Source organism: Porites lutea, chromosome 3, assembly GCF_958299795.1.
Source record: "Porites lutea chromosome 3, jaPorLute2.1, whole genome shotgun sequence".
NCBI classification, from domain to species: Eukaryota; Metazoa; Cnidaria; class Anthozoa; order Scleractinia; family Poritidae; genus Porites; species Porites lutea.
The window spans coordinates 47,226,834-47,238,865 of NC_133203.1; the positions used below are offsets into that span (position 1 = coordinate 47,226,834).

Here is a 12,032-nt window from a genome sequence, read left to right on the forward strand (position 1 = left end):
GGTCCATCGCGACCAAGAGAAGAAAATGCAAATGAAGGCGCAGGCTGAAGGAACGAAGGGCGAGAAAACATCGGACATCCAGGTCAGGGATGCAGTACTTCTAAAACAATAACCCAGCACCAAAACCACACCACCTTTTCACAGAGAGTCCCTAGAGGTCCGAAAGGGAACACAAGTGGTTGCCAAGCGGAGAAATGGCAGATCAATGGCACATTTTAAGAAGGTAGACTACCTGACTTCTGAGGAAACAGGCAGCTGGAAGCCGAGGCCAGATACCAGTCAACAAGAACCGCCTAACCCCGATGCAGACCGTCACTGAGCTACCACGGATGGAGGTACAGTTACCGGAGTTTGACTACTCGAACACTCTGGTCAGAAGGAACTCGTTCAAAGAGCGCCCAGCAGAGCCACCTCACCCCTGCTTCAGGAAACCAGGGGACGGACCAGGGGACGTAGCTTTAGACCTCGAGGGCGCGCGGGCGAAAATCTCAGGTAACAAATATCTGGAGCACGTGTTACCTGACAAAATCTAGTCAATGATTAGTTGTTATTCTGAGGGAACTTTAGTTGTGTTATTAGTTGATGTCTTGTAGGCCATTAGTCAGCCACATGTCACCTAGGCATTTACTCCATCGAGGGGGAAGGGCGTGTTTATCGTAGGCGGCTCTTGCGGGCTACTATCACTACGCTATGAACACTGCCGGGACGATCTAAGGCTAAGTTACATATATCACAAAAGCTTAGCGGACATGTATTGTAAAACTAAGCTGTTGATTCATTAAATTTCTTCCCGCACCGAGAGTTTTCGATTACAGTCTATCGACAGACTCGTAACGTTGCAAAAAGGGTCCGCCTTTTTGGAATAAGTTTTAAATACAGTCGTAACGTCTATTATCTGTTGTATCATTTAGCGATGAATACACAACGCGCACCGGGAAGTTTGTGCAGACTGCAAGATAACTTACAGAGATTTATAGGGGGAAATGTTAAATAAGTTCAGTATACCAGTATATTAAATATACACCAGCTTAATGACTTCTAAATTCAAGAATCAAAGGCAAAAAAAAGACTTGTTCAGTCAAAGTTTATGGTACTCCATGCACTACGGTGCATAATCTACGCGCTAGAAAGAAAAGAAGGAAAAAAACTTGCTCAAGCGAACGCTAAGGTCACGTTTCACACTATCACGTGCTCACGAGTTGCGTCTGACCTGTAAACACTTTATTTCAAACTAATGACTTTCCGTATCCAGTGGGAAGGCTTGCATAAGAACATGGATCTTTTCCCTTAATAAGGGCTTGCAAGAACATTTATGTTTCTCGGTATAGAGTAAACCGATTTTAAATATGTTTCAGTTTCTCAATTGCTCTATGGAAATAAGACCTACATTTTGAGAACTTGAATTACATGAAACATGAGCCACGAAAATTCGGTCTGCGGAGATTATTATTATTTTTTAATTTATCTAAAGTTATTGCCATACACGATTAGCGACGGTGAATCACAGACGCCCCTTCTACGATTTTTTCTGAGAGGAGGCGGAGGGGGGCGGGGTCTGTACACAGGGTAGGTCTTTACAAAATGCGCATGGCATGCTTGCGGACCATTTATAACTGACCTCTTCAACGGAGGGCCGTATGGTAGTATTTTTTTTTCTAACTTAAAGTAGTTTAAAAGTTAAAAAAAGAACATAACATTAAAACAATCGTTTTTCTCAGCAGCAACCCAAGTGGACCGTGGAAGGATCATATAAATCGATACTGAAAGGATGTCTGGAAACAGTTCTGTCAGAGTTGTACCTTTTGCCTCCATCGTCGCCTCAGCGACTTTTAACACGCTCATTTTACTACTAACACTGGTAGGAAACAGCCTTGTGTGTTTCAGTGTGTATTATTTTCCTCGACTTCGAAAGCCGACTAACTACCTGATTGTTTCACTGGCCGTCAGCGATCTGCTAGTGGGTGCTTTTTCGCTTCCGTTCAGGATCGCACAGACTGTCAATGGCGAAAGGTTTCCTGAAAGCCTGGGTTATGCTGGCTGTCGTTTTTGGATATGGATCGATACGCTCTGCTCTGCCGCTTCCATTTTTAACCTTGTTAGCATCAGCATCGAGCGTTTGATGGCGGTGAAATGGCCACTCAGACACCGTACAAAAATGACGTCTAAGCGAGCCTTTTTGATGATTCGTCTTGTATGGATCTCCGCACTCCTGGTTGCCTTTCTTGGCTTTGTGAAATGGAGCGGAAGGGAAATGGTCGTCATTATGCCGCAGTGTGCCCATGTAAGCAGGGCTTACTTCACCATCGTGGCGTTTGCGGTTTTTTTTGTTCCCGTCGCTGTTTTGCTTTTCAACTACGCCTGCATACTCAAGATCGCCATTGGCCGCGCACGGCAGGTGCAGAAGGATAAAGATGCTAAAGCTGTCAGCTTCACTTCTAAGCGAGGCACAAACAAAGCTGATACCACCGGAACTCCCGCCACGCCCTCGAAGGACATTTCGATAGGTATTAACCGATGCGTTGATCCCTTAGGTGACAGTCACAGGCCTACAAAATCGACAAGGTTGCAGTCCATGAGACAGCTTAAAGCAACCAAGACAATCGCCATTGTATTAGGGGTCTTCATCTTCTCATGGTTTCCGTTTTTTGTCATATATCTCACATTCAATTACTGCCCATACTGTTTCTCGCCAACCCATATTCCGACCCGGCTTAAATCGGCCATAGTCGTGACTTTCGTCTACGTCTTGCCCGTGAGCAATTCAGCAGTTAACCCCATTATTTACACATGCTTCAACGAAACATTTCGCTCTGCATTTGTGCAAATTTTTAAAAAAATAACGCGGAAATCAGATACAGTTTAGATCTTGGCCGAATCAAATTGATTTGCGCTGGGATGCATCACTTAGTAGTAAGTCTAGTAGGATATATAAAACTTACTTATTCAATCAAGGCTCGTAAACAAAGATAAATGAGTAGTCGTTTACTGAACTGTTACAATTAGACTCAGGATCCATTGTTGCTTTAAAAGGAGTGACATACACAAGTCCAAGAGCACTTCATGCCTAGTATTGTATGATCACATTATTATAGCGTTTTGACTAAGTTTGAATGCAGATTTTACCCTTGCCGTGAAAGAAAGTCAACAATAAACTGTCTGATACAATGTTATAACAGAAGATTCAGGGGCACCCAACGACAATTTTCGGAAAATATCTGTTCGGAAGACCATTTGAGATCTAGCATTTTCGTAACAGTTGGTGCAAAATTTCTTGCTTGCCTGCCTCTCCTAGGATTTTCTAACATCTAAAACATAGTCTAATTGTCTATTTTTAACGGATTTTTACCCTAAAAAGGTCACCTAGAATTTTCGGGAGCCTTTTTTCTGGCTGGAATTTTCGAAAAGGTAAGTTTTGATCCCTATAATTTTCGGATCACTAGACTTTCAGCTAGGAAATCCGAACAGATGAAAAATTTTGGGGGAATAAAAATATGCCTATATCTATCGCTTTAAATACTAAAATACGTTTAACAATGTTATGTTAAAGTGGTTTTGAACTATATTCTCGTTCGGTGTCCCTGAAGATTAAACACCTTCGACGCACTTTTTAGAATTTCTACCATTTAAAGCTTAATTATAGAATACCTTGCTAGCTGTTCAGTATATTACTTTCCTATCTGCACATAATCCTGTTGGACTGAGAGCTTTTAACTAATTATATAAAAAGAACAAGAATTATTGTATCGTCAAACAGGTAGCTTCGGAGAAAATGACCCTGACCCAGAAGTTCTCCAGCTCCGCACAGTTCAGACAGTTTGAAGTAAGTGCTGTCTTTGCATTTCGGTTTCAGAGTAAGAGATAAGAGTAAGATACTTCAGTGGGGAGATATTGAAGTTGAAAATAATTCTGTCACTATAGGGCCAGAGCCCCCGGTATAGCTCTGGCCCTGAGGAAGGCTAATTTTGTTAGCCGAAATATTGGCCTATAATAAATCAGCCCTTTGCCGTAGTGCCAGCCCTGCATTCAGTTTTGTTTTATTTTAAACTATATGTCTTTTAAGTGACGTCTAGCTATAGCATCTCTTTAAAACAGGTGTCGCTATTTTTTTGTAGTGTTTTTATTTTTTTGCAGTGAAATCTGCCAGGTTAATAACTGCAAAAGGCGGGCTTTGTACTTATTAATCGTAAAGAGCGGTTTTTTCAGCTGTACTTTCAAAGTTGTACTTTGTAGTTATTAATCGTAAAGGACGTCATTTACGTGTGAAGAGAGGATTTATTGTTATTCAGTTATTTTGCTTTCGCTGATAAAAATATGAAAAGCCAATGTAGAAATCATTTATTCTTTAGTCTTAACTTCTTTAAGCCGTAAACAACCTGTTGATTTATTGAGCGTAAACTTATTTGTCAAGTCATAATTGTATTTAGTCTTCAAACTGTAATCAACCTGTAAGAAGCCGTTATCCACCTGTGTGGCTTTTGAAAGTAATTAATGTTTCAAAGTAAGCTTAGCTTTCCACCAATTGTCTTGTAGAAATGATTGTTGTGCTCTGTAAATTGACTCGTTGAGTTGTGATGTACTAAGATCTGTATCGTTTCGCTAGGTAAGGCTTAAATACGAGTGCTTTGTAGGAGCTTCTTCGGTTACATCCAGGTCCATCTAGTCTGGTTACGTCCTGGTTACATCGTCGTTGCATCTAGTCTTGGTTAAATTTTGGTTGGTTATGTTTTGACTGTACCCGCAGCATAGTCTTGGATTAAACCTCTACATTGGAGGCAAGTTCTGTTGTAATCATTGTCTCAAGGGTATTCAGCAGGCGTAAGAGATCCCGTGCCTTCCCGCAGCCAGCGAGTGTCCCCAGGAAAAGGCCTTTCCCAGAGAGTTTCAGAGTTTTTCACCGTCCGTCAGTTTACCCTTTTGTGAAGGCAAAACCTGTTTCCACAAGTGAAAAAACGTGTTTTCACATACGATTAACAATATGGGTGTGTTCCTTTCGGCGAATCCAAAAACGGATTTTGGATCCTAGATTTGCCAGATTTCGCGGTCGAAAGGAACGTGAAATCCGAAATTGGATTTGTAACCTTGGTAACCTTTCGCCAACGCGTGCAATATGCGCGACAGCCTCTCAAGAAATGACGTGTTTTTCTGTTTGACAAATTATGCGATTATCCCGTGCAGAATTTAGTGGTCGGTAGTTCGAATAGCGACGATGGAACATATAAAACAGACAAAGAAAGAAGCGCGTTAAAATTGAAAATTATCTAAAGAATGTCGGCCAGTTTGATCCAGTTCCATAGCTCGGGTTTTTTTATGTAACACGATCGAGTGCCTGTCGCGTCTACAAGCGAGTTTGTAGTTAGATAGCAGTTCGTTTGTTACTTTTACTTATTTCTGATTTCAAGCAATCTTTAGAGACCAATGGTTAGTATATGCATATTTTAATGTACCAGGAAAAATCTTCTAGTGTTTTCAGATGTTTTGCGGCAAATGACAGCAACGAGGAAACTCTACGGTCTCTATGGGAATGCTTCAACTGGAAACTCCCCGCTGAATCATCTGACTAATTTCGGATCCACTGTGAATGGAACAGCGTAGATCACTTATCCGTTAATCTGGATTTGGATTCTTCGGATTTCAAATCCAATGAATCCTTTTTCAAAAAGGATTCACCAGATCAAAAATCCGGATTTGGATTTGCAGAAAGGAACGCGAAATCCGTTCTTGGATCTAAAATCCGTTTTTGGATTCACCAAAAGGAACACACCCTATGTCAAACATACTGAACATATTCGTGAAAACCTAGTTAATAATCGTGAAATTTACGACTATTAACTATGTTTGGCAGGCTTCGTAGTTATTAATCGTAAGGTTGTTAATTTGTAAAGGTAATAGCATGATTTGTAGTGATATTTGGCATAAATACCATGAGTGATATTTCGAAATTGTTATACGTAATTTCACCGGAGCCGTTAGGCGAGTGAAATTTGAGACAATTTTGAAATACCACGAGTGGTATTTGTGCCAAATATCACGTACAAATCATGCTATTAATTGTTTATACTATTACCTGCAAAAGGTTTGTAATTTTCACATGTAGGTATTTCAAATTAACCTGAAATACCGCTGCTCTAAACCAATCAAATTGCAGAAATTTCTCATGTAGTAGTATAACTCCAGTAAAGCTAACTCAAAAGCTAACGGCCGCCATTACAGAAAAGAAAACAAACTCAAAGTCTTTTTTTCAAGGTCCCTGTTTTCACAAAAATACATCACAGAAAACTTTTCGAGTGGTCAAAGTTTCCATTCAGCTTCTTTTTTGATCGATTTTTCAGGGGCACCCAACGGCAATTTTCGGGAAAATATCTGTTCGGAAGACGATTTGAGAACTAGAATTTTCGGAACATTTGTTGTAAAATTTCTTGCTTGCCTGCCTCTCCTAGGATTTTCGAACATCTACAAAATGGTATAATTACTCCTTTTAAACGGATATTTACCCTAAAAAAGGCCACCTTTAATTTTCGGGAGCCTTTTCCTGGCTGAAATTTTCAAAACGGTAAGTTTTGATCCCTATAATTTTCGGATCACTAGACTTTCAGCTAGGAAATCCGAACAGATGAAAAGTTTTTAGGGGATAAAAATATGCCTATATCTACCGTTTAAATACTAAAATACGTTCAACAATGCTATATTAAGTAGTTTTGAACTATACCCTCGTTGGGTGCCCCTGATTTTTTTTGTCAAAGAAAGCTCGTTTCTTTCGCTCTATTTTTTCTATAAGCTGACATCGCGAGCGGGCGGCGTCTATGAGTTTGATGTGCACGAAAATATGATAACCGATATTTTTCAGTTCAGATTACTCTTCCTTTGAATTTTAACTTGGAGAGAGACATCTTAATCCTTCCCAAATGTAACTACAATGAATTAGTTCAGAATAACTCACTATCGCGGTTTTTTTCTTCCTTAAATCTTTGACAATTTTAACGCGTTGTTGGTAGATACTGGCGTGAATTACACTTGCCGTGAGAAATTTTATTATTAATGTTGACCACATTCCTGGACAAAATAATGTTTTTCAATTTTAGTTTAACTCAAAAGCTTTCACTATTTTTTCATTGCCAGACGGACACGCATGATTTTTTTCACCTAAAAGTAAAACAGTCAGCACAATGACATTTAACTTCTTGAGAGATTAAAGGAGACCTCAAAGGTTATTTCTGTTGGTGTAGGAGGTAAAAAGTTTTCGAAAAGACAGCGACAAGATGTTCTACTTGTTTTATTATTTTGGCTAGGCGCGCTCGAATTTAAAATACTGAAATTTCTATTTTTGTGTTGCCTTAATATTTTCATAAAACAAAAATATGACTTTTCTGAATTTCCATGGCACATATTGAGGCATATTTTCCTACCATAAGACCATGAAACAATAAAAAAGACAGCAAAATCAATCCTTCTCTCCGCCGACGGGGGATCATTCACGAAAACAACCATGCAAGGAATAAGCGCTTTCAACTTCCGGCATTTCCGACAGCCAATCAGATCTTGTGGCATTGTTCCAACAGCCAATTAGCGTTACGGCCAAAATCTGGCCGTAACGAGCACAAACATGAGGGAGTTTGTATCAGGCCCAATTTTAGCGGTAGCTGTTCGAGAGAATGTATGATAAAGTCCGCTAAAATTGGGCCTGATCTCAGGTTAAAATTTATTCAATTCCATTCTTGTCCAGTATTCTCTTCCATAGCGCAGCTCCTAAGGTACTGTGGGAAAAGCCGGAAGCATATAACCCTGGAAAAGGTCATTTCTAGGCGATGCAAAGAGCTGGAAACCGACCCTGATTCGTGTCCCTTGGTTTGGGCGCCATGTTGAAAATTTGGGTGACGTCATCATATATCCAGTCCTGGTTGTGGCCTGGACTGCACAAGTCTCGTAGCAGTCTCGTAAATTTCGGTAAATTCCGCACAATTAATTTTCCCTTCACATTTGCGACATTGCCCTATTTGCGGAAGGTTACTTAAAACTCGCAGGCTTATAGAAATTTGCTTTTATGCTGGCTAATAAAACTTTGTAAGTACAGTAGAAGCCCGGAGTAGAAGCTCTACTAACAAACAGAACAAACACTCTAAGCGGACATCGCTACTTCAGCCGTCTCAGCACAAAAACCCATTTTACTCAATTCCCATACAACATTTAGCCTTTACAGAGACGTTGCTTTATTTTTCTTTTCGATAATCGGAGAGCGCTAGCGGTCACTTAATTCCCCGCCGTGTTTATTTTTATCACGCACGCTCGGCGGACTTTAAAGAGGAAATAGAGGGTCTGTGAACAGGCTAATACAAACCCTTTACTTTTTCATTGTCGTAAGCTGCCAGAGCCATTTCGCGTACCTAGGGTGTTTACTTACGAGAGCTTCTTCTGTTTTATAGATGTGTGCCAGTAAACCAATACAGATTTCTTTAACTAATCTGCTTGCTTAGTTTCCACCCGAAACCAGGCTAAATTTGACTCTTTAAGTACGATATCCTTTCATAGTTTATATTTTAGAAGATTGTGTCTTGCCCGTTGGATTTCCAAAAAGCAGTGAAAAAGTATCTTGAGCAAAGTGAAAATCAGGTTTGTAATTTACTGCTAGCAGTTTTCACTAATGTTTTAAAAGATCCCATCTTAGTAGGTTACAGAGACGGCCATCACACTCTTGAAATACCCCATGGTGTTGATCGGGGTCTATACAGGTTTAGGTGACTTCATGTCATAAGTTATAGTCCTTTGAGCGGTGCTTGGATAAATCACAAATAGAAGAAGTTGAACTGATCCTAAAATAACGCCAATCCCATTAGGGACCTGAAATACAAAAAACAACAGTCAGTACAACAACAACAACTACTTTAGTCTTTGTACAAAAATACAAATCAAAAGTTGGATAGTTTACCCTGCAAATAGCTGGAAAGCTAGTGGTGGCGGGGCAAGACAAGTACATAAATAACACAATTATCTACTAAAAACAAAAACCTTAAACTATTAGAAAGCCTTGGAGATTGCAACTAAAAATAAATAAAACACAGAAGTTAAGTGATCTAATTAACACAGCGCTTACTGACGTAAAATGCATTAAGGCAAGGAGTCAATGACTCTTAAATGATAACACACGCAGAAAAAGAAAAGCAGACCATAAAACCTTTAGCAAGTGTATCTATGAACAGTTGTGGGCTTATTGTCCTTTTCCTAGCCTTAGCCCGGTGCCAGGCTCCGCAGTGGGGGAAAAAGGCAAAAAAAGGGGTCACATGGGAAAAATATCGGCCGTTCTATTTTTTCTCCTTTTTCCCCCAACAACGAGCCTGGGACCAGGCTATCCTAGCCTTTGAGTGAACGTGAGGCTGAGGTTGACCTTGTTTTGACACAAACCTCCTCGCTTTTCTTCTGCAAATTTTGCTTAAAAAATACTAGTTAGCATAAGAACAACACGATTTACATCATAAAGCAGGCAGAGTTGTATCAAAACAAGGTCAACTCCAGCCTCGTTTCCACCTGTAACTGTAAACTGGGCTATTGCCCAGAAAGGGTTCGGACAGCCCATGAACCGTACTTACTGAGAAAATCTTATCTTATATCTTTAAGTTAAAAAAGAGAAGAATTACCAAAGGAAAAGACAACCAGGAAGCCTTGAACGTGGTTTAATAAATTTATCTCATACGCTCATACAATCTAAAATTACACTGGGGGAGCAATCAGTTCCATAAACCGTAATTTTATAGTATTTCTGTGGAGTTTTCAAAACAGTTCATACAAGCTAATCATTGTACACCAGTGTAATTAAAACATGATCGCAGCTCTTCTTTCTGAAACTGGCTTCCCTTCTTTTTAGTTTCCCATATTACTAAACCTTAAAAAGCAATAACGAATACTACACTGTCTATGCCTCATGAGGTGTCCAACCTCCTATGTAGACTCTACCAACTACCAACACACACAAGTATTTGAGCAGCCTGCATTAACTCCTGCAGAGTTAACACATGACTTTAGGTCTTGAGGGAGGGAAAGTTGGGAGAGCAGAGGCCACTCTAAAATAGCCCGAGACTTTAAAAAGTCCACAACTTACAGTAATAAATTTATCCTGAACTAAGTGACCATATATTGTCCATAGTGAGGAGACAATAAAGCCTGCCAAGGACATTGAAAATGTCATAAACTCTGTGCTTTTATGCCTTATAACATTTGCCTACAAAAAAGGGAGAAAAATATATACCATTAGTAAAGTCATGTCTAAAGTTTCTTGAAAACACATTGGTCCAACCTTGCATGATTGACAGCCTGTGTCATCACTTTCGTAATCTAACAACAGTTGTCTTTGCATTAATTTAGGTTTCTAGGAAACCGCCCATCTACCCCTCCTGTAACCTAACATTTTGCCCAAAGTGTAGCCTGTTCCAGGCATTCATTGCTTTCTTTAATTCGCACCGCTCTCCACTATCTGAACGCTTGGAACGGGCTGCCCTAAGTGAGAGGTAAGTGTTAATCTTAGCTTAGGGGAGGGGTAAGGTGGGCAGTTTCCCAGAAACCTACATTGATCCGTGTCTTTGGCGCAGGCTAGGTGATTAACTGCCTCCAGGCTGATTAATTGAGTGTCCTCCTATTCCTCTGATAGACAATATGAGGTAGATTTACAGCAGTGGCAGTAACCGATTATTTCATACCCGAGCCAGTTTGTATTCAGATGATTCATACCCACATTTTAGACGATTCTTACCCATTTCTAGTCGATTCATACACACAAATATAACAGAGTGAATACAACAGTACTCAATAACGATTTAAAAGCATGCTTCACACGTGATATTACTCGTCATAAGGAGCAATAGTGCACTAGGAATGTATATACTTTGTTCATTAAGCCATGGTGTGCGACAAATGCAGACCGCAGACTTGTAGACTGGCAGGTAAACCAGGTAAACATCATTGTGAAATGCTCCAACAGATTCCCTATCCCTAGCTGGGGGAAAGGCAATCTGTCAAAGTATTTAACAACAATACCTCGTTTACCTCCTAGTCTGAGCAGGCTGTGTTTATGTTGCACACTGATTAAGCCACAAAACAGATGCAACACATCCAATAAAAAAATTTTGCTGAACTTTTAGGAAACATTGTTTGTCTTGTTGACTTAAATAAGTGTAAGTAATTTTCAAAAAATCTGAGAATGAATCTACTGAAACAGGTACAAAACAACTTGGGTACGAACCAACTTGGGTACGCAATGACCCTAAACTACAGTGGCAGATTGAGGCAGGGGTCCAGGAATCTAGACTCCCTACTAAATTTTTAGGTCAAATATTTTTGGAGGCTGTATCTCCCTCTATTATTAAGGACTGGATGAGCAGCGCTCAGGACTAGATGAGTGGGTCCCCCTCTTTACGGCCGACCCATTTTTCTGTAAGATTGTCAAGATCAAGTACATTAATGGGCAGCCATTTTAGTTTTGTATTAATAGAGGGGGTGGCCATCAGGGCTTATAGTGGCCATGCCCCCTCCCAGCCCACACCCCAAGCCCTAAATAGATTTAATACTCTCGAAACCAAGATGGCCGCCTGTAACTGAACATTCCTTGCACAAGGGGTCAGAATTCTTACCACAGATACAAGAGGAGATCCATACACTGCTATTGTAAATCCACTGGCGACAAACCCAAGGTGTAAAACAGCTGTGTCATGATCTCGAGTGTAATACTTTATATAAGTTAAGAGCAAACATACTCCCGCGAAAGATATCACCAATCTTTGGGAAAATATTCCCTACAAAATGAAAATAAACACCAGAACTTCTCAAAACAGTTATGGATAGCTTAAGCATGATAATAGAAACTTGTTGCATGTATTCACCAGGCCCAGTGGTAAAGCATCTGGTTTCCAGGTGGATCCACGATTTTTTTCAGGAGGGAGTGCACTCGTCTCTTGCTCTACTTCAACACCAATAAACCACATAGTTTTTTTTTGGGCAGAATACCAGCTGTATTAGAAAACCACAGGTCATCTCAGGAAGGGGGGGTGCAC

General features: G+C 40.2%; 2 protein-coding genes across 2 annotated transcripts in view; one reads left to right on the forward strand and one right to left on the reverse strand.

Moving 5' to 3' along the window:
* Positions 1-1,635: 1,635 nt before the first annotated feature.
* On the forward strand, positions 1,636-3,042 carry LOC140929840 (D(1A) dopamine receptor-like). The gene has a single exon (XM_073379534.1). It carries the CDS (start codon positions 1,769-1,771, stop codon positions 2,861-2,863), a length of 1,095 nt encoding a protein of 364 aa, XP_073235635.1. The 5' UTR covers positions 1,636-1,768; the 3' UTR covers positions 2,864-3,042.
* Positions 3,043-7,989: 4,947 nt separating this feature from the next.
* LOC140929841 (sugar transporter SWEET1-like) overlaps positions 7,990-12,032 on the reverse strand; it is a 9,675-nt gene continuing 5,632 nt past the window's right edge. The window contains exons 4-6 of the mRNA XM_073379535.1: positions 11,613-11,774; positions 10,088-10,207; positions 7,990-8,832 (exon numbers count right to left, since the gene is read on the reverse strand). Coding sequence (XP_073235636.1) covers positions 8,716-8,832; positions 10,088-10,207; positions 11,613-11,774 — 399 coding nt within the window. The 3' untranslated portion in view covers positions 7,990-8,715. The remainder of the gene's footprint in view (positions 8,833-10,087; positions 10,208-11,612; positions 11,775-12,032) is intronic.